Source organism: Apus apus, chromosome 4, assembly GCF_020740795.1.
Source record: "Apus apus isolate bApuApu2 chromosome 4, bApuApu2.pri.cur, whole genome shotgun sequence".
Classification (NCBI taxonomy): domain Eukaryota; kingdom Metazoa; phylum Chordata; class Aves; order Apodiformes; family Apodidae; genus Apus; species Apus apus.
In genome coordinates, this window is record NC_067285.1 from 26,334,564 (window position 1) to 26,357,780 (window position 23,217).

The 23,217-nt window shown below is 38.0% G+C and overlaps 1 protein-coding gene across 1 annotated transcript; it reads right to left on the reverse strand.

Moving 5' to 3' along the window:
• Positions 1 to 1,258: 1,258 nt before the first annotated feature.
• MAT1A (methionine adenosyltransferase 1A) lies at positions 1,259 to 20,188 on the reverse strand. Its single transcript, XM_051618418.1, has 9 exons — positions 19,864 to 20,188; positions 12,011 to 12,088; positions 11,034 to 11,156; positions 9,201 to 9,313; positions 7,598 to 7,741; positions 6,666 to 6,884; positions 3,247 to 3,429; positions 2,639 to 2,772; positions 1,259 to 2,014 (listed from the first exon to the last, which is right to left on the reverse strand). The coding sequence occupies exons 1-9, from the start codon at positions 19,955 to 19,957 to the stop codon at positions 1,912 to 1,914; spliced, it is 1,191 nt and encodes a 396-aa protein (XP_051474378.1). The 5' UTR covers positions 19,958 to 20,188; the 3' UTR covers positions 1,259 to 1,911.
• Between the last annotated feature and the right edge of the window lie 3,029 nt (positions 20,189 to 23,217).

Genomic DNA, 23,217 nt, shown 5'->3' on the forward strand with positions numbered 1-23,217 from the left:
GGCTGACACACACAGTAATCTTCCTTGCAAGAAAGATGAGCAATATGCAACTGGGAAAACAGGCCCTGGGAAGTTTTTTGCCAATACATTATTTAAGATGCAGATGCATTTTAAGATATTTTCCTGCCAAAAAGTATCCAGGTGTCCAACAAAGGCCATTGATCAATGCTCTATGTCCTCATAACATCAGAAACTACAGATAAACCTACTTGTTTGTCGCAAAGTACACACTACATATAGCACATCACCACAATTAATACAGTGGATAAACTTCTGGCTTGAACAGATACAAGTTATGTTTGTGACATACTTGAAGAAAATGAATAGCAACTTTTCTTTAATGATCATCACAGTCAAACACTCTCTTTCCACCTCAACATCTATTTGGGAGACACTAGAAAGGAAGTTAGGTGAGAATCATGGGGTGGCAGGATCTCTCCAGTGCAGAAGAGCTAATGGGACACTGCTTAAACTGTAACGCTGGGATTAAGTGACCTTGGGAGTCATACATAGGTAACCCTTGCATTGCAGGATGAAGTTCATCCCTGTTGCCTATTGACAAACAAAACTGATCACAGAGGATAAATGTGATCTCACACCCTCCCAATTTCAACAGCCTAGGATTAATCCACAGTCTTATGCAAAAATTAGTTTGTCACTTTGTAGGATGATACAGCAGATGAGCACAGAACCATCCTTGTCCTCAGTCTAGATCATAGCCAATCCACCATGCACAGCAACTGCATTGCTCAGCCAGGAGAGGCTGTCACTGTCTCCAGCGGAGTAACAGGTAACCAACGCCCAGGCTGAGCAGCCGAGTACTGGGGACAAACAGGGACCTGCTTTTGCTCCATACAGCCATCTAGCGGCTGGTTTTTTGGTGATGGACTGCTCGACAGGGAAGGTAGTGGTCCAAATTTTAACCTCATGCTATGTATAATTCGTTGATGTTTTGCAGTTATTTCTATGCACTTCATTTTATTACCAAATTATATCAAATAAGCCATGCAACAAACCAAACATTTGGGAGCAAAAATTAAAAGAGATTACTGTATACAATGCACCTAAGAGTTAAAAATAAAAATCTAACACTTTTTCACTAAGCTTTTACTCAAAAGGGACAGGTAAATTCATATAAAAATTCCAAAATCTAATAAAATTCCATTATGTTGGTAAACGAAAATCCTAGAGTATAAAGACACTCAGTTGAAATGAAGCATTTTACTGAAATATTAAAAAAATTGGAAAAAGAGACACCTTTATATATATGGTAGGAAAAAGATTTTTATTCTATGATTGTTTTATGGAACACTTGTGTTTCAAATACATAAGTAATTGAAACACTACAGTAACAGCACATACCCAGTGAAGGTGATTTAAATATTACGTATATGTTAACATCATCTACAAAAGAGTTGACAGGCAGTTAGGTGACATTCAGCCTTGTCCCAAAAAAGCAACCCCCAGCTGTATGCAACTAACTCCAGTATGGAAATTGGACCCCAGAATTTCCTGTTGTCTAATTAGAAGCAACAGATCTGCTGATCCTTAGTCAGAATTGAGAAAGTTGTCTTCGCCTTTGCCCATGAAAGGGCTGAGGTTCAGCTATTAGTTTGTGTGTCTGAGTCATACTTTGCATTTATCAAAAGAACCAACAGAGCAGCAATAAAACGTAAACTTTTTTTGTCTTATGCTGATTAAAAAACAGACTCTGTCCGTTATATCTTAGATAATGAAAGACACTGAGGGATAAAAAAATCAATTTAGATGAAAATATCATTTTCTTTCTTTCCCTTTAAAAATCTAGAATTCCTTTTGTGGAATACAAAGCTGTCAAATTTGATTTTTGGAAGCATCTTCATCACTAATGGACTTCTCTTATTTCCTGTTTTTAAAGGGTCACTGCTAGTGTCAAAACACAAGTTTCTTAGGCACCTCCCATGAGAATTCGTTTCTTCCAAAGTGACCATAACATGCAGTCTTCTGATAAATAGGCTTTTTTAGGTCCAAATCCCTGTGTGTATAACAAAAAGAAGACAATTTTTTTCACATTAAGATCACCTGATAATAACTACCATTAAAATCTTGATGCTGATATCCATTTTAACACCCTTAGTTGAGCAAGCATATTCTGAAGATGCACATATATCAGTAAACATGTCCAATAGTGAACCATAAAAGTGACAACAAAACTTAAATCTGAAGTAATTTAGGGCTACAGGAAAAGTCCTTATTATTAAGATTTATTAATTGTAATAGAAAAGCTTAAACTCCGATTCCTCTTGTAAAACAAAGCACTTTTTTTTTTTGATAGCAAAGTAACTTAAAATTCTTGGAATACAAAAGTTATTTTATTTTATTTGAATTCCACATACTGTATAAAGCCTAATGCTGAAAATATATGCTTCATATGAAACTTGAAAACTACAGCTGTTATCTTAAGACATATGGCACAGTGGTAGATTCATTAAAAATATCAATTGTGAAGACTGAAAGAATGAAAGTCTCCTTTGTACTGCGTGGAATAATCCCACACCAGTTCAAGAGGCTAACTCCTAACATTGTAACACCTAATGTTTCTGCAATAATGTCTAGGATGTGATCATCAAGATATTTTCTTTTTTGTGTTTTTATATACCTGACAATGACACCAGGCCGAAGATCAAAGTTTTTGTGCACAATGTCCAGCAGTTCTTTCTCTGTTTTTTGGGAAGTTCCATAAGTGAATAGTGAAATGGATAATGGATGAGCTACCCCGATGGCATAAGAAACCTACAGCAAAAAAAAAAACACAGTAGCAAATAAAGAGTAAGAAACAGAAGAAAGCACTCATTCATGAGCCACCTTAGGAAAACTAAGGCCTTTTCTTCATCTCCCACATTTGTGCAATCTATATTTGTAGGAAAAAAAGAGGAAATACCAATGTATCCGGATAACTTTCTTCCCCATTATCCAGTCACCCCATTCTAATTTCCATGTGTGTGTCAGAGGGTTGAGGACTCAATAAGTGTCCAGAAAACCAGCCAATATAATGAAAGCTAAACGAAAAGTTCAGCCTCAAGGAGCTGATAGGCTACTAGGGATGTTACAGTGGTCTTGAACCAAGCAGATCAAGGTCCTCCTTTCTTCAACCCCAAGCCGTCACCAAGACTGCTTCTATTATAGTCTCTCATATCATGTGTATTCAAGGTAAAGTTAAAAAGGAAAAATCTGTTTGAGGAAAGTATCACTCATAGCAAACCATACCTGAACCAGAACACGGCGACAGAGCCCTGCTTTCACAAGAGACTTAGCCACCCAGCGGGCTGCATACGCAGCTGATCGGTCCACCTTTGTATAGTCCTTGCCAGAAAAGGCACCACCCCCATGGGCTCCCCAGCCACCATAGGTATCCACAATGATCTTCCGACCAGTAACACCAGCATCACCCTGAATCAGTAAAAGAATTAATCCATTTTACAATCCATTTTAATATAACTCTCAAACAAGGCTATGCATCCTGCAGCTTTTTCCAATACCTGACCACTCCTTCAGTAAAGAAATTCTTCCTAGTATCTAGTCTAAACCTTCCCTGGTGCAACTTCAGGCCATCTTCTCTAGAGCTATCATTATTCACTTGGGAAAAGAAGCCAAGACGCACCTCACTTCAACCTTCTTTCAGGTAGCTGTAGAAAGCAATGCGGTCTCCCCTCAGCCTCCTATTCTCCAGACTAAATAATCCCACTTTATATTCCAGACAATATAGGAACTTGGGTTTAAAAAGTTACCTATATCTACCACATCCTAACTCAATACAGAATATTGCTAACAAACTATGTGGCATATAGGAGCCATTGAGATATTGTACACTGTTAAAAAAAAACAGAACCAAAACCAAACCAAACAAGCTTTCGTGTAATTTGGTCAAACGCTGATAGTTGTGTGAATATTAAATATTTTATGGCTTTTCTTATTTACCATCAGAAGGTATGCCAGTGCTACCTTACACATCATTACATTGAGGCTGGCACCCCATACTTCCAGTGCAGTATCATTACAGAGACTGTCGTACAAGTATGTACTAAAAACACATTTTTCAACTCCAAAATATTGATAGTCTAATTTGAACTAAACACAACAGGTATGGAGCAGTAGGCCATTATAGCTAATTGAGAATGAAGGTTACAGATACATGTAGATGAATATTCTAAAGTATTAAATAAGGGAGCACAGTTCACCTTCTAGCTGCCTATACAGTGATCCTGATTATTCCACACAAGTACTTGATATTTTCATTTGATCTTAGTTAGCTGATCGGTACCTGACTAATTGTCTGTCACTTGATTTACTAAATACTTAAGCTTTCTGGCGTGAATGGAAACATTGTCAAATTTGAATTTCAGTCTCCACCTGTGCAGGCAGGTTGGAAATTCTTTGTCTATAGAATATTGTGTCAGTAAAATTCAACTGCTGGAATGTTTGCAAAGCAAACACAAGTGGAGAGCCAAAGTTTTTCTCAGAAAGACTGTGCATATACACAGAAGAAAACCTTTGGCACTGTTTGTTCCATTCTGCTAAGAAAGCAGAAAGACATAAATCTGAATTGCAGATAGCTGGGCTTGTCTAAAGGATTCTGTCTTCTTGGGGTTCTTCTGCTGGGCTCAAACCTTCAATTCTGGTGGCACTGACAATTGCAGTGAGAACACCTGGTGTGCCATCATGACTTGAGTGCAGAACTGAGTGAGAGGAAGAGAAATGGACAGGTGAAGGGAAAAAGACATGTCTGGTTTTAAAGGTGCTAAAGAGCACAAATGCATTGGTAAAGTATGTGAAAGTTGCTTTTGTGATGAGCTGTAATGTCTTCACAGTACCAGAGGGTGTTGTTGTTGCAAAATGGGCGATAGCAGCAAAATTACTAATTTTGGCATAGCCAGATTTCAAGGTGCCATGTGAAAATCCCAAGTGAAATACGTCTTCCTTATATGAACTGAGCTACAGATTAAGACAGCCTTCCATAGCTGGCTTCATTAACAATACAACTTAGTAATACTCTTATGAAAAGGGATCAGAGTTCAACATGTAAAAGACAGAGAAAGAAATAGTTGTTTTCTGGTTGCTGCAATGCTATTGCAAATTGCACAAGTGATGACAGCAGTTGTAAGGCCACGGACATACAGGCAGATTGACCCATACTAAGTAAACTTATCCCAGGCTTAAAAAGCTGCAAACATACGCTGCAACATGCCTGTGTTTGTCTCTGCAAACAGAAGCAATACTGTTCCACCGCAAGAGTAAAAAAAATAGTTCTGGTTGGCTTACCAAATGTAATTCTACTACATTTTTTAATGGGTGCAGTTCAGTGCACACCTGAAAATTTGCATACGTTTAGCCTTCTTTTTGCATGTAGCTATGATTGCTGCATTGGTTCATTTGCTCTAAGTTACAGCTCAGGTTTGCCTCTACATTTTTCCATAGTCTAGGATGTCAGTGATACACAAAATTACAGTGATACAACCAATGCAACTACACAAAAATAAATTCTCTGTATAATCATTATGATAATTATTAATCTCAACACCTTCCTACCTGTTCCATAGTACTAATGTAAAAAAGACTGAGCACCCTAGAAATAATTCTGGAAAATTCCAGTAAATGAATGCATTTTAACAGCAAAGGAAAAACATCATCTATATGGACTTTTTGTAAAAATTGGCCTAATTTCAGGAAGGAGCTTTGAAATTTTGCTTTGGTAGTTCTGAAAGGCACTGAAGACTAAAACATTGGGAATTATGAATTTGTTTTGAAAAACTAAATCTCAAAGGTCCTGATCCTATAGAGTTGAAGTTCTGCCTGACATATGTGAGTGCAGTTTCTAAATCCCAGTTCATAGAATCCTAGGGGTTGGAAGGGACCTCGAAAGATCATCTAGTCCAGTTCCTGCATTGCTTATATAAAGCAAAAGCAACACTTATTTTCTCACTGGGAGAAGCCTCTCAGGGGCTGATTTTCAGAACAGATTAACACCTTCAGCTGTCATTGCTGTAGGTAGAACAGGGCAAGCCATGCAGATCTGAAAACCAGGTTCACTGTAAGAGAAGTGAATCTTCTCTTGTCTATCTCTTTGTGAGGTGTGCTTTCTGTGAGAAAAGGATCGTGTCTCTCACTCAGTGCTGGACTCGAGAAGGTTTGAGGAATCATAGAATCATAAAATGCCTTGTGTTGGAAGGGGCCTATACAGGTCATCTAGTCCAACCTCCCTACGATAAGCAGGGACATCTCACATTAGAACAGATTCCTCAGAGCCTCCTCAAGCCTTGAAACCACTAACCATTGTCCTATCATTACATGGTCTTGTGAACTGGTCTTCCCTAGCCTTCCTGTAGGCCCCTTTCAGGTATTGGAAACCCAGAGCTGGGCTATGCATTCCACACACAATGTAAGATACAGCTCAACTTGCCTGCCTAACCACAGCACATGGATGATACAACTGTGCCCTCAAAGGTTACTTTGGAGTACAGCACATGAAACCCTGGGTGCTTCTTCCACATACAACTGCAGTTAAAACTTCTACTAGACAGCTTGCTTCTTACTCCTTAGGAAAGACGTGGCAAAAAGCTGAGCATTTAAGTTACACACCCCATGACAAAGGCAAGCTGATAAAAGCACCAAAATAATACAACACAAACCTGAGGCCCTCCAATAACAAAACGTCCACTAGGTTGAAGGTGATAAACAGTATTCTCATCCAAGTACTTTGCAGGGACAACAGCTCGAATCACACGATCTTTCAGGGCTCTGCGCATGTTCTCCAGCGAAACGGTTTCATCGTGCTGCACAGATATCACGATGGTGTGAACACGCACTGGGATGACTGCTCCATTCTTCTGGGTATACTGAACCGTGACCTGAGCAGAACAGGGACAAGCAGGAAGAAAAAAACAAAGTTCTTATAAAATGTATTATTGGTCTACATCATACCTCATGCTCTGCTATTTCAAGAGCAAAATGGTAGCAAAAATATCAATGCTGACGTGATAATGAACGCTGCTCACATTGTTGACAAGGTGTGAGAAATTAAGCCCATTTTTTCATTCTTTGTTTTTGGAGTGCTGAGGGGAAAAAAAAAGAAAAAAAAAAAGAAAAAGGAAGAAAACCCCCCACTACCAAAACCCAGCATGGACAATCTAATTTTCTGTGAATTTGTCCAAGATGTGTCTTTTGGTTGGGATTTCCAGCAAAACTGCCAAGCCTCAGAAATTCACCTTCTCAGTGCATGTTCAAAAGGCCAGCCCAAATCCCTAAATGCAAGTAAATCCTTGGATCTCTTGTCACTTTTTGAACAAGCACAGACCACTAAGGTTTGAAGGGCTAAATGTTTCTTCACTGGTCTGTGGTTAAGTGCTCCTACCACTCTGATAGAGCTTAACCATTTTCCAACAGCAAAGGAGACAGTATCATAAGCAGTGGAAATTCTTTATCTGCTACTTGTAGGTTATGTAGTAGGAATTCTGATACTCTGAACACCATCAATTGCTGTCTTTAAAAAAAAAAAAAAAAGATTTCTGGAGAGAAAAAGTGTTAGCTTTCAACTATCTGGACTACCTGTAGCAGTATTTACCTGTGTCTTAGAGTCAGGCCTCAGCCAAGGAAGTTCTCCACTACGTCTCATCTCTGCTAACCTGGCATTGAGTTTATGAGCAAGAATAATTGTTAGAGGCATACATTCTTCTGTCTCATCTGTTGCATAACCAAACATCAAGCCCTACAGGAGAAGAGACTTCAATCAGTGTTAAAAGCACCACAACCAAAGGCAACAAGATTCCATCTGAAACAAGAGTAAAAAGTACCCTCGGGTTTACTTTCTACTGTTTTACATTACAGTGCAAGAAACCTAAACTCAGATCAGGCTCCAACATGTTAGTTTAATGAGAAACAAACTGTGTTCCTACAATTTACAGTGAAAGCCTAAAGGTTTGCATGGAGAGGTGGAAATCTGGACAAAAATGGAGAAGTTTCTATGAAAAAAAAATCAGGTTCTTACACAGAAGAAGAATCTGTTGGATCTGTTGAATAGTCCATTTCAGGACTATTCTGTCATAGGGAAGGTGTTCTGGTTAGCCTGAACAGGTTGTAGAGGCTTTTATGTAAGAACACAGGTGCACTTATGTGTGCATAAGAGCAGGTCACATCTGATATTTCAGAGGAATGGGATGTGAATACTCCATGAAGTCAGGGCACCTGCCTCAGGTTTACAGTGCCACATGCTTCTAGTCACAGCTTCTACTGTTATTCAGCCATGTTCATTTGTTACATAGTTTGCAGTATTTTCTTTCTCCTCATCCAGTGTATGTTGTGATTAAAAAAAAAAAAAACAAAACCACAACAAATCCCAAACAAACAGGAAGGTACTTAGATACGATGGGAAGGGAAGCCATATAAGTTCCACTGAAAGTCAGGTATCTTTTCATCTGATGTAGTATTATGTCCCCATGACAGCATAAAAGCATTTTGACTTAGTCCTCAAGGGTTTTTTGAACAATATTAGCTTGGCTCCTGGACTCTGATATGTCCACTTCTGGTTCTCAACAGTATTGTTATGAACTAGATATTACTACTAATGATAATTACTGCAGATGTTAAACTTGCTTATACTGGCATCATTCAGATTATGGAGTTTTTATGTTAGCATTTTTCTCTTGGGAACACACCATAATGATCTACATATGTTATTTAGCTCACAGAAATGCAGCTTGGATAGCCCTAATTATGTGGAAGACCTATTACAGTAGCTGCCTCTGGGAAATAAGTGAGAATTAAAAGTAATCTGGCATATTTGCCATCATTGTACTAGGGCTGCAGACAGTTGAAACATCACCTAATATTTTGCTGTGCAAAATCTCAAGACTTCTGTGAAAGCAAAAATATCTTTAGTTTATTCCATCTTACAAGACAAGTCTGGCTACAAGATTAATGGTCTAATGAACATAAAGCTACTCAACAAAAACATGAAATATGTAAGCAAAAAACAACAAAACCAGGCAAAAGTCTGCCCTCAAAGAACTTCCAACTGCTTTAATAGAAATATGTTTTTTATCTTGGACTTGCCCAAGGTGGAAGTGTGGAAATATTCACAAGGTTTTGATTCAGAAAATACAGCCATGAGATGCAGTAAACTTTCCACTCAAACAGCTTTGATGTTTTAGATGAGACGGTATGTGTACCTGATCTCCAGCACCAACATCCTCTTCATCCCTGTGTAGGTGAACACCTTGGGCAATATCAGGTGACTGCTGTTCCAGTGCCACTAAAACGTTACAAGTCTTGTAGTCAAAGCCTATTTGGAAAAAAAGATTAATGGAAAATGAGCTCTTTCTGTCACAATCAAGAAAAGTAATATGGAACCATATGACCAAATTTTTATTCTGAAGAATACCACATTCAGAACTCACAACCTAACTGCAATTTTTAGATTTTTTTTTTTTCTGTCAATACAACACTTAAAGCCTTTTTCGGGAGTGGGTGGGGCATATAGTGTTGCCTTTATTGCTTGTTGCCACTTGTTTTCTCTTGCATTGGCACCCTGTGCTAAGCCAATTCAGATTATGAATTATTAACTGCAGAAAACTAGTAAAAAATGTAAATAACCAGCCTCTCCCAAATAAATAGGATTAAAACCCTCTATGTGAATTCCTAGGAGCTAACTTTTTTTGGCAACTGAAGGCGCTGCTCTCTGATGCAGTACTTGTAATACATGTAAAGCAGTGCCTGCACCTAAATGTCTTGTGGGAGTTTGCGTGAGAGCCACAAACAGAAAAAACCAAACAGATTCAAGTCTCATAGAAAATCTGGAAATGGGAATTTACTTTACATTACTTTCACAGACCAAAAGGAAAGTTTTAAAACTTTAAATCTTGACTTACACAAGATTGTGGCAAAAACTCTCCACCTCTTCCTAATATATTAATAGTAACTTGCTTCTCTCCAAATCCAACCTTTCCTAGAACTGTAGCTACTGGCATCTGCTGACCAAACTCATGTTCAGCCAATACAACATATATACATGCATATGACCCATTTCAAGCATGCTTGTCACCCTCTTTTAAGTAGGCTATGTAGAGAAGAAAATTATATTTCTGTGTGCAATTGTTTGGTTTAGCTTTTTGTTTTATTTCTGCATAGAAATGGATTTTTACTGGGTCACTGCATTTCTCCTTATAATTTCTGGCAGTTAGGATAAAAAAAGATTTATGACCTACTAGATTTGCCAGCGCTTTCTGAAGTATTGCTGTTACATGATAGAGAAGATAACCTGCAGATGTGCTGCTGTAATATTCTCCCACCATAATCTTCCTGTAAATTCAATAGCAATTAAAGGACTGCAAGAAAAAACTTTTTAAACAAAAAGCTCTTCAAAGATATACTACCCTGGAACAGTGGATTTGGAATATTTGTAACATATAAACAGATACATGGCAAATCAGAAAGTGAAATGTGTCTAGTATAGAAAGCATTTTGTCTTTTATATCATTTGTACATTACACAAAACAGATCTGGACTGCAAACACCTCAGCATAGGAGTTGTTCAGAGCTGACAGAGCACCTTGCACAGTGAGAACGTGCTGGACATCTGAGAATTCTAGGTGCTACCACAACACAAATATATAGCAATGCAATGAAATGAACTAGGTTTCTTCTTCTATCTCTTTCTCACCAAGATGCACCAATCAGCCTGCCAAATTAATATCCAATATTTGAGTTCTTGCAGACATTGTGGTCTGGCAGATTTTGTGACTCAGTTAGCTATTGTGGCCTAATAGCACAGGTCAAAGTATATTCTGTCTACTTCCTTTGAGTTTTAACTAATACACAATGTTTTTTCTACTTACTAGGATAAAACCAGAAAGTGTATCAGGTAGCACCATGTAAGCAGCTTTCACAAAGGATATTCACTGTTTATCAGGTGTGCTAAAGCCCATATATGGAAGTGGTGACAGACCTGTTTTGCTGTTGCCTATTGCTTGCTCTTCAAGGATTTCATGAGTTTTTCCACCAACCTTTAGCTGAATCATCATAGCCAATATGTCTGATTGCATCTCGGACAACTCGTTGATAATCCACAATAGCACGAGATGTGATCTCCCCACAGAGCAACACCATTCCTGTCTTACATACTGTCTCTGAGGAGAGAGATAAAAACAGGATTATAAATGCAGAAGAACCAGGCCCACTAAGACAAATAACTGTAATGACGGTGATGTTGAGATATCTACTGGGTATATACAGTGTAAGTCCCTTCTATTTGTAATTTTAGCACTATTAGCTTATTCTTAAACAAATTCTTGTCGTATCCACAGTATGTCTGAAAGTAAGGAAAAGATTACTATGTCCAGCTTACAAATGGACAAGTCACAATACTAAGCAAGATTCAGTGATACGCACAGATTTTGGGGAAATGTAGCATTAAGCTGTGATTTCTAAATCCACTTAATCACTCTAAGATACATACTGAGGCTAACTAAAACTCAATCAATGACCAACTATTTTGAAAACTTGCCCCCAGTCTAGGGAGGAAGAATCTGAAGATGAGGTTTAGTTACATAACACACAAACTGGGTTAATAACCCGAGGGTTCATGGAGCTTTTCTTTATGAAGAGATTTCGAAAAACAAGCAATTACAGGGACTTGGAGTTAACAATTTGTACTTTATTAAATATAGTAAATTAACTGTTCAGCAAAACATTCAAAAATTCTTTCAAAAATCCACTGTAATGAAGCCAACCTGTTTCTCCCAGGAAAATTCAGTCCACACACAAAATTAACTATCCTACACTTCTACAGCCTGCTTTGGCTTTAGTCTTTACAAAATCTTACTGTTTCTTCTCATCTCTCCTTCGCTTAAAAAGTAATTCTTACATAATTTCTTGAGAGTAAAATGAATTAGCAAATGATAACACCAAGCTCTTTGCAAACATCACAAAAAAAAGAACAATGATAGGGTGATGACTTAAGGCAAAGCAGCAAACAACTTACCACAAGCAACCTTGGCATTTGGGTCCTGCTTGAGATGGGCATCTAGTACAGCATCACTGATTTGATCACAGATTTTATCTGCAATACATCAAAATTGTGATTCAAAACCATAGCACTCAATACAAAACCTGGACTGTTTGTATCTCTTTGAATAGGTAAGTTTTTCAGCAAGGAATTCTTTTATTGCTACTGACTAGAGTATTTAAGCTAGCTACATAGAAAGACATCTGAAATGTCCTGCAAACAAAGCCATTAAATACAATGAGGAATTTTTTACTGGTGTAAACTAAAGTTGAATACAACTTTACCTGTAGTCTTCTGCACTTAAATGTGAAACAAGTATGTTACGTGTAGAATTACCAGAAAAGCTAAGAGATTTAACTTCCAGCTTTCCTCTTCTCTAACACCACAAGCCAATACAGCATGCACTCCATATCAGTAGTATTCTAACAAGGTGATATTTCACCATCGACTTCCATCTCCCCAACAGAAAGTTAGAATGCACCTGAACAACACTGCTAGTAAAGCCTGAGAAAGCCTGTCCCAGTGCTCTGTCACTCTCACAGTAGAGTTTTTTCTGATGTTTACGTGGAACCTCCTATGTTCCAGTTTGCATCCATTGCCCCTTGTCCTATCACTGGACATCACTGAAAAAAGCCAGACACTTGCCCTTAACATATCTGTAAACAATGATGATGTTGCCCCTCAGTCTCCTCCAAGCTAAAGAGACCCAGCTCCTTCAGCCTTTCCTCATAAGGGAGATGTTCCACTCCCTTAATCATCTTTGTGGCTCTGCACTGGACTCTTTCAAGCAGTTCCCTGATAGTGCCAAGAACAAGTTGTTCTATCACCTTTCCAGGGATGGAGGTGAGGCTGACTGGTCTATAGTTACCTGGGTCCTCCTTCTTGCCCTTCTTGTAGACTGGAGTGACATTTGCTGTCCTCCAGTCCTTAGGCACCTCTCCTGTTGCCCATGACTTACCAAAGATGATGGAGACTGGCCTAGCAATGACCTCTGCCAGTTCCCTCAGCACCCACAGGTTCATTCCATCCGGACCCATTGATTTATGGATGTCCGGATTGCTTAACTGATCCCTAACCCAATCCTCATCTACCAAAGCAAACTCCTCTTTCATCCTGACTTCTTCTGGGGCTTTAGGGATCTGGTGCTCCTGGGGAGAGTCTGCAGCAGTGAAGACAGAGGCAAAGAAGGCATTCAGTACCTCTGCCTTCTTTATATCCTCTGTCACCAGGGCACCCACCTCATTCAGCAGTGGGCCTATATTGCCCCTAGTGTTAGTTCTGTCTGCAATGTATTTCAATAAGCCCTTTCTGTTGTTTTGACCTCTCCAGCAAGGTTTAGTTCCAAGCAGGCCTTAGCTTTCCTTATTGCCTCCCTACATCCTCTGACAACAGTCAGAGTGGCCAACCCCTCCTTCCATGATCCATAGATTCTCTTTTTCCACTTGAGTTTGCCCAGCAGTTCCTTGTTTAACCATGCCAGTCTCTTGGCTCCCTTACCTTTCCTACCCATTGGGATGCTCTGATCCTGAGCTTGGGAGAAATGGTCCTTGAATGTTGACCAACTATCTTGAGCCCCTTTACCATCTAATACCCTGTCCCATGGGACTTCTCTTAATAATTGCTTGAACCCTCCTTGTTGGTGAGCACAAGCTCCAGCAGCTCTCCTCTCCTAGTTGGTTTGTCCACCATTTGTATCAAGAAGTTATCATTGATGCATTGGAGGAACCTCCTAGCCTGTGAATGGCTGGCTGTGTAGGCCTTCCAGCAAATATCTGGGTAGTTAAAATCCCCCAGGAGGACTAAGGCCTGTAGTTGCGAGGCTGCTTTCAGCTGCCTGTAGAAAGCCTCATCAACTCCCTCATCCTGATCAGGAGGCCTGTAATAGACCCCCACAACAATAGCTAATCTAATGAACACAAAAGGGCAGCAACCATAACATTGCCTTTCACATGAAACCAGTAATTTTTCTCATACATTTTAATTTTATTGTTCTTAAAGAACGTCTAGCATTGCATACTATTTTTAGATGTTGCCATAACATGCTGTCTGGCAAAATAAATTTATCTCCTGCCTTGCCATTTGCAACACAGTCTGTTGGAAAGCAATGTTTTGTTATGTATGTAATGAGAGACTTTTAATATATTCAACCTCAAGTGAAAATAATTTCTCATTTATTTTCATGAGGAAGATGCACATTTAGCTAAGAAGGAAATATCAAAGATGAGAGAACTAATGTGATTTTACACTCTTATCTCCCATATTAACCACTTCAACACAAAAAAGAACAAACATAAAAGACAATTAATAGATGTAGGCTGCACTGGAACCTTCAGCCTTGCAAGAAATAATTTTTTAGGATTACTATATTTGAGACAATTATTACTAAACAGGGATCAGACACCATTCTTGCAATTTTGCTAGAAGTCCAAATGAAACTTGTTTAGCAAGACTGGATTTTATTAAAATGCATCTCTGCTTGCTCTCTTCAGAGTTTCCATTTTTACATGGAAATATAGCCATATTTTCAAGCATAAACCAGAAAATATTTATGAAAATATGCAATTTTTTGTTACCTGGGTGGGACACCAGAGCAACTGGGATATGATGACCTTCTTAGTGCAATTCCAGTGCCTTACAGTAAACTCCCAGTGACTGGAACTGCTTTGTAGTCTTTTTTTTTTGCCACCCAGAGTTTCAATGCCAGGAACAACCTTCATCCCTTTCCTTGCTCCACACGAAGCATGTCTCACCTGTCTTAGATGCCAGTGTACCATGTTTGTCTAAGTTCCCTGCACATTCAGGGATATTATTGTACAAAACATTCAAGAATAGTACCAGTAATCCCATATGACTAATTCATCCTTTTTTCTCCTTGTGGAACCTTCCTGGTACAAACAACTTATGTTGGTTTTGCATGCTGTGGTTGAAACTAATTTATGAACTAAAACTTTCATGAAATGTCTCAAGGGAGCATGAGCCACAGTATGCAGTGAAATCAGCAAGTGAAGGTGTAACAGGATATTTTCATGGTTTTTGTTTTGTTTGGTTTTGGTTTGTTTTGGTTTTGTTTTTTCTTCATGAACTGTATGGTTAGTATCTACAGTAGTTCATGCATACCTGTAGATAGAAAAGCAGGTCTTATGCTTCCTCTCAGAGAAATAACACAGTGAACATTCATAAACAAAAAGCATAGTCCACATTAACAGAAGAGGAGAGTTTGTCTTACAAAACTGTTACTCTGAAAAGATTGTGATAGAAAACCAGATTAACAGTCACCTATAGAAATGAAATACTCTGCATTCAATAGCATTGAAACTGCTGCAGAAATACTAGATTTTGGTGGTGGTATTCCAAAGATGACATTAAGAAGCTGTGGGAAGCTTTAGGACAGACTGAGAAGAATGCCCAAAAATCAGAAAAGTCTTTCTTACAGGATGCAATCAATCAAGCTCAATCTAGTTCAAAAGGCTGAAGGAGAAGTCTTCCAGTACCTGAAGGGGCCTATAGGAAGGCTGGAGAGGGACTTTTTACAAGGGCACTAAGTGATAGGATGAGAGGTAACAGTTTTAAACAGAAAAAGGGCAGATTTAGATTAGATACTAGGAATACTTTTTGTACAGTCAAGGTGGTGAGACACTGGAACAGGTTTTCCAGAGAAGTTGGGCATGCCCTCTCCCTAGAAGTGTTCAAGACCAAGTTGGATGGGGCTTTGAGCAAATTGTCCATGCAGGAATGTTGGAACCATATGATCTTTGAGGTCCCTTCCAACTCAAACCATTCTATGAAAGGCAGCCTACCAGAGGAGACCCTTAGAAGCCTTGAGATCATAGTCTGTAAGAACCTAAAATAATATGCTGTCAGAAAAGTTGTGTCTGATGGATAATAATATAACTACAGTTGATAGCTGGAAATTAAAGAGAGACAGATAAGGATTCAAAAAAGAAAATCTTAAAAGGGTTCCAGCCATTGAGACCATTCATCTAGAGGTATGCAGGATTCCTTTGTTCCTTCAAATCCAAATCAGTTTAAAAATTGGTACAACAACCAGCAGTTCTAGTGCAACTAGATCCAAATACAGATATATCAAGACTGGGAAGAGAAAGCTAGCTGGATGATTGGCTTATTAATGCATTAAATTAAAGACATGTCTATTAGTAGAACAAAATGAGGCATTCTATTTTTAGCAATGCTTAGCAGGCTTTGTGCACCCTTCATTGTTACCTAAATTTATTTAAAATTTATATTAATTATATTTTAAATGCATACATTCATGTAGTGAATTACTATCCAATAGGATAAATATTGCAAAAGGGCTGTCTAGGCTGAGGATTTCTTGACTGAGTATTAGATAACCATTGATTCTTTTCATGAAATCCAATCATCCCACAGACCCAGCCTTATGGCAGAGTTGCCAATCAGCTGTAAAATAGCTCTTGCCAACTATGAAAGGAATTAATGGGTCTATGGGAGCGGATGATAAACCCTACTCAAATGCCCAGCTGTCAAATAATGAAGGAGGCATTCAACAACAAAAGTAATCTCCAATAATTAGAAGGCGTTGCACAGTTTTCCAGATAGCTGAACATAAGTTTGTTACATTAATCTAGATTATTTAAGAGCCAAATGCAAGCCAGGACATCTGCAAATTCTCAGGATCTCCCCAGGAATTCAGTTTCATGGATTCACCACACACACACACACACACACACACAATAAATCGTATGAACAGCACTAACAACTGAAAATGTAATTAAAAAAATCTCTGCCCTTTGAAGCACAACAAAGAGGTACAACCACACTTCTGGCTTTGATGGTGTGGTAAATATAATAAGCTTTGAACATTTCAAAAGGTAAGGCTGATTTTCTTAAAACCCATGATCCTCAAAATAAAATATATACTTAGCCTATTTAAAAGACTCTTGAGGAGTGCTAATTAATAACTGTAGTGGTATTGCATTGTTAACACTACACTGCTTAAGTATCTAGCACATCTGTTCTCTTTGTTCAATACAGTTTACTGTATATTGTTAAGTATATACAATGTCAGATATTGATAAGTATAGATAATGCAAGCATCAACTTACTGGAAAGAGCTGCATTTTCTGTTTTTTTTTTTCTTTTTTGATTTTTCTGTGAGTATCCAGAAGATCAACACATTTTTAATATGGTTGAAAGTCTGAGTGTGCTTTTAGTAGATGTTTTCTCTTACATATTTTAAAGAGAGTCCTGGATACTTACTGTAAAACTGAATGACATTCTGTTTGCAGTCACTTCCACCTGAATTCACACCAGACAGGGGAAGGAATTAAACCTAAGTTGTTTGGCACCTGTGAGACATTGTGGGTCAGAGAAACACACAATGCCTTTCACAGCACAGTGAAACCATTGTGCATTATGGGCAGACATTTTTTCTCCCCATGCAACTAGTCTACGTACTTTTAGTATACTGAAATGAAGAAGGTCACATGTAAGTCTTAAGAGAGTTTGGAATTTACTCCACTAATTGCCAGGATTAAAGACCTTCTGGAAGGAAGTCCCAAATTTTATACCAAAGTGATTTTCAAGAATTTGGACTGAGAAGATGGGATAAACAGTCTTCTATAAAGTCTTTGGAGAGCATAGGTAATACCTGTATGTTAATGATTCACAGCTATTACTTGCTTCTACGAAATCTGGGCTTCTAAGTGATACACACTTAGGCACTGCACAACTATAAGGCAGTTCTCTGTATACCCAAATAAAAAAGCATGTAATTTATCCTGATTTGTTTGTTAAGAAGGAGGTGTCCATTAAAGCATTCAAACCTAAGCTAATATAATCAGGGCAATTCAAATTTCCAGCAAAGATCTGGTTCGGGATCTTTACTTCGCATAATACCCTCTAGCAAAATTATACTATTGCATACAGAAGAGAAATAATCAAGAACACACCAATTATCCACTTGGTATCAAACAGAGGAAGTAAAAACTCACAATAAAATTCTAGTGCTACTGATAACGTCAGAAGTCCAGCTACATTTTCAGAAATAGCCTGATTTTCCTGGGTGATAAAGGCATAATGGCATGTCTGTATCTCTCATGTAAAACCACAGACAGGGAGAAGGGGGGGTTGGCCAGGATGTACGGGTAATCAACTTGCTGCCAGGAACTAGAGCTAGTCTCAGCTAGTGCTGAGACAATTAAGACCTATTGCTGGGCTGTGTTCAGGAACAAGAATTTGCAGGACCACAAAGAGTTACTTACTGTCAACCTGTCCCTGGATCTGGAAAATCTGTACCTTTGTCATAGGAATTTGGGTTTTCAGTACCCTACATGAAGACCTAGACTGTTTAAGAAATTATAAGCACCAGAGTCTTGAAAACGTAAATTTCAGCTGTCCACTTCTTCATGTGGTAGCATTGTTTCTCAAAGGTGTGCCAAGTATTTCAGAGCAGCAGGAAAATCATGTTCATGGGACTTAAGAAAAAGCCTACGGAGGGCCAACAGAATTTTCAGAAAGAAGGGAATGTGATTCAAAACTAAAAAATAGGCCATATTCTAAAGCAAGAAACAAGACAACAAGAGAACAGGTAAAGGAGGAAAACTAAGGGGCAAAGCTAAGCCTGGGGACTTAGTTGTACTCTTGCTGTTTAGAGACTTACCTATTATTATCCTGGGGATACTAAAAATAATGATTAGACTAGCATAAATTTTGACCTGTTATCTTTGGAAATATCATCACGATTTTTAAATTACCATATTGTAGAATATTTTTCCTATGAAACTATATTGTGGCACAGATGCTGGATGTAATCATATATAAATCTGAGATGGAACCTATGTCCCAAGTACTGAATGTGGTTGTCATTTTTGGATTGTTACATCAGAAAGAACCCCAACTGGCATAACTTGATGTAGCTGCTTTGACATTGACAGAGATGTAATCAATTGCATCAGCCATGGATTTGAACTGCAGTAATAAGTTAATATTATAGAGGAGTATCAGAATTATAGTCATAGAATTCTCACTGCTGATCTTTTTACTCTCTGCTATGGAATTTCACCCCTTTTATTATTTACTTACATAATACAAATACAGACCTTAAAAAGCCTCATTATAGCAAAAGGTACAGGACACCAAATTGGCTTCTAAAATAAATGTACTTTGCAGGACATCAGTCTACTGTCCCCTGGCTTCATTTGGGGGAAAACTTGCAGTTGACCTAAGGTACATGTTTATGGCAGATGCACATACATAAAGTTTAGTGATTAACTGTCCACTGTTTGCTAAGCAATTCCATATATTGCATCAGATGATGGAATGGGGCGGGGGAGTGGAAAATCAGCAACTTTGCCATGTACAGCTGCTGAGACCATTGATTTTCAAAGGCTTTAAAATAGCCTGCTTAGAGATACTCCTGTCATGGGTAACAGTTTTAGAGCATAGCATATATGCAGGGCAGTTTCTCAGGGCCCATTAAGATGGAACTTGAGAAGCAAGCTATGCATTCTTATACATATGTGAAACTTGAGTGTATCAGAGATACAGTAGTGTCTCCACAGTAATACTGAAAGGAATTCAGATGAAAAGGAAGAAGCAGCAACCAGAAACCCCCTTGCCCTACTCAGTGTAACACACACCCTGCAAAGGCATGTAAACTGTTGGGAGGACCCTAGTTATAACGGTTCTATAGTCTATATGAATGAGGTCCAACAGAATTAAAATTAAAAGCATTCTGCTACAAATTACTTCTATAATAAGATTAATAGCAGATGAAATCTTTAGGCTTTTAAAACATTTAAAATTAAAATATTATTCTTTTAACTTATCTGTCAAAGCTGGGTTCTTACCTGGATGTCCTTCTCCCACTGACTCTGATGTGAACATGAAAGCTCCTTCATCATCCAGCGTAAAATCACATAAACCATCCACTGGCCCATTCATGATTGTGATGCGTTTCCTGATGGATTATTATAGTGGTAGAAAAGTTCTACCTTTAGTACCTTCTCTTAAAGGAGAATGTTCCTTATCAGCAGGACTATTGCTGTCTTCAGTTATTACTTCTTACACTAACTTGAATTTCAGTGTGTGAAATCAGCATGTGCTTGCATCTGTGTACACATGCAAGGACTATGCATGTGCCTGAAGTCCGTATCCCTACCTAGGCTGATCTGTCAGTCCCTGAGCTGCTCCTATATATGGAAAAGTGAAAGTGCCTAGATAATCATGTGAGGAAAATGGAAGAGCCCATTTCTTGGCAGGGGAGTTAGTTAATGTTAGGATATTTCACTAATTAACTCGGTTCTTGGAAACATTCTGGATTCAACCCGTGAAAGACTGGTTATCTTAGCAACTCAACTGAGCATGAAGTAATCCAGGAGTACTGGTGACGGTTCAGGTCAGCTGCTTCTTCAACTTGTCTCTCCCCTCAATCTGGGATCTATGTTGTGCTTCCAACTGTGTGTTGTGGTTTTACAGGGTATAGGTAAAAAAAATCTGTAAATGCATGTCTTTTCTAGCAAGAGACTGGAATACGTTTGCTATGCATCATATAAGTGTATTTTCCTTTTACTTTTTCATCTCTTGAAAAGTAGAATTCTGTCCTGAAATATTTGGGGTTTTTTCATTTTCACTCAATCTTCCCGGACATTTCAGAGACGAAACATCTGATAAGATCTAGTATGATGAGTGTTTCTCATTCAGGCAGACTTCTCCCTTCAGCCTTTGCTTTTCCTCTGTCCTCTCTTCTATTAATTCAGATCCATCTTCTCTTTTTGTATCATATTCTCATATTATATGCCATAACTCTTAGAAATACATGAACTGCCATGTGTGAATACTTGTGCTCTGTTCTGCTACTGAAAATTTCTTCTACAGTCAGATGGGTCATGTATGGAATATGCTGATGGTATGACAGGTATGAAGACAGATGCAGTTTTGTTGTTATACATGCCATTAAGTTATTATACAAAAAGACAAGTAAACACACTCACGGGGCAGATCTAGAAAATGCCCAGTGCTACTGCACCATTATAAAAAAGTAATTATTCTTAATTCCTTTACAGAAACCATTCTAGTCTCAATTTCGGACCATATCATTGGTCTACCAAAATGAAAATTTCCCTTTAATTCAATAAGCACTGAATCATATTCTCTTAATCATTCATTTAGATGTTAGATAAAAATACGTGGTGCTTGGATTGAAATGAGTGGCATAGTCCTTGCAATTTTGACAGCAATTAAGTCCTTGTCACTCTTCAGTTTATAAACTGCCTGAGTTCACCTCAAACCCTTGTTCAGTATTCTTTTAAAAGATCACTTTATTTAGCCCCTTGGATTCAAATTTCGGCAATGCAACGTACTTATGTAAGAATTCATTAGAATTTTCACTTTCTGCCTACATTCCTGAAAACAATAACCAATGCCTGTGAATGTTCACCAGCAATCTGCTGCAGTATTGCCCCCTCTCAAATTATCATTGACATGAAATTGCTAATTTCAAACACATTCTCTTGATTTCCTGTTGTACAGAATTCATTTCACGGAATGAAAAGCACTGATTGACCTTAAAAATGCAGAATTCACACTATAAGGCACAGATTTCTCTGGAGTAAAGAGTCGTCTCCCCACTGACACTTATTCTGAATAAATTACACATTAACACCACTTAGAAAAATAAAATTTGTAAAAAAAAAAAAAAAAAAAAAAAAAGACCAAAGATTAACTACTTATATTAACCCTAGTTAAAGGGTAACAGTAAAAAATTATATTAACTTTTAAAGTAAAATAACACTAGTGATAAGAAATTATTCTTATATGCAGGGTTTGTTTTTTTTTCTGTGGAAACACAGAAAAACACAATGGGAATGGATTAAACACCTCTGACAAAACTCTTTTTGTAGACATAAGAGTTTTCATTCTAATTCTACAAACAACCCTTCAGGACAAGCAGACAGGACCGAATATTATCAGTCCGTGAGTTCCACTATCTCTTGTCTCTCATTTTGATTTTTCTTTATTTTCAATGCCACTGAAGAACAGTAATTGTATTTGTGGAATCAGCATTTTTTTTAAGGTAACATGTAAGCAGAATGCAGAAACACATTTCTCAGGTAATCCTCCTGTCCCATATAAAAATAAATAAATAAAAAAGACAAGCTTTTAAAATGCTGAAGAGTGCAAGTAAGTTGATATACATGAGTATTGAGTTAGCAGGCCCATTTTTTATTTTGTATTTACAGTTCCTCCTTTTGGACTCACTTCTGGCATGTTAAATTCATCGGTACCTGAGTCGTCTGGAGTGTCACCCTTCATTAAAATAGTCTCTCTTCTAATAGTATTCTAGAAATGCTGCATAGCTGCATTTCACATAACTTGTGTAAAACCTGCAGTTTGAACTGCTTCCAGGTTTGCTTTTACTATCAAGAGCAACACATTTGCTTTATGGCCATGAAGTATCTCATCATGTTCTCTTCTAGGACATCTGTGACCAGCTCTAAACCATTGTAGTTAGGTAATGTTTAATTTGGCTTCTCTTCCCAGACAATTTGACTTGTTAAATATTTGTAAAAGGTAAGACAGTGCTCTACCATCATGTCATTTTGGCACAGATGTGCTGAGGATGATGGTAAAATAGCGATTTGTATCAGCAAATTCCCCTGTTTGATTTTATTGATAATGACTCATCAGTCAGTGAATCTATGTAACACACTTCTGTTAACTTCATTGCCATACTCCACAGTTTTAAGGGACTAAGCCCTAAGAAAATCCATTTATCTGTAAATCTCTTTATAATTCATGTATTGCCCACCCTTGTATTAAGAATCTTTTGATTATATGCTATGACCTTTACTCAGAAGATACCCAATGGCAAAATCCTCTCAAGCAGTATGACTCCTGTGCTTTTAAGTAAGGTCAAAGATGGGAAAATCACAATGCAAAAATAACACTGTCTTTTAGTACTGCTAGAAGTATTTTATCATATTGACAATAGTGTCAATCCCAACCACTGGAACAGCAATGTGAATTTATTAACTATAAGAGTCTTTATATTTGGCACCATCCCATAGTTTTACTCATCCCATACATTTACTCACAGCAGTACTGCAAAACTACTCCCCTTCTAGTTCATGTAACACTTACCACCTGTCAGAAGGCATGGTTTCACTGCAGCCTTGAGAAGTCCTGAAAATAATTAAGTAAAC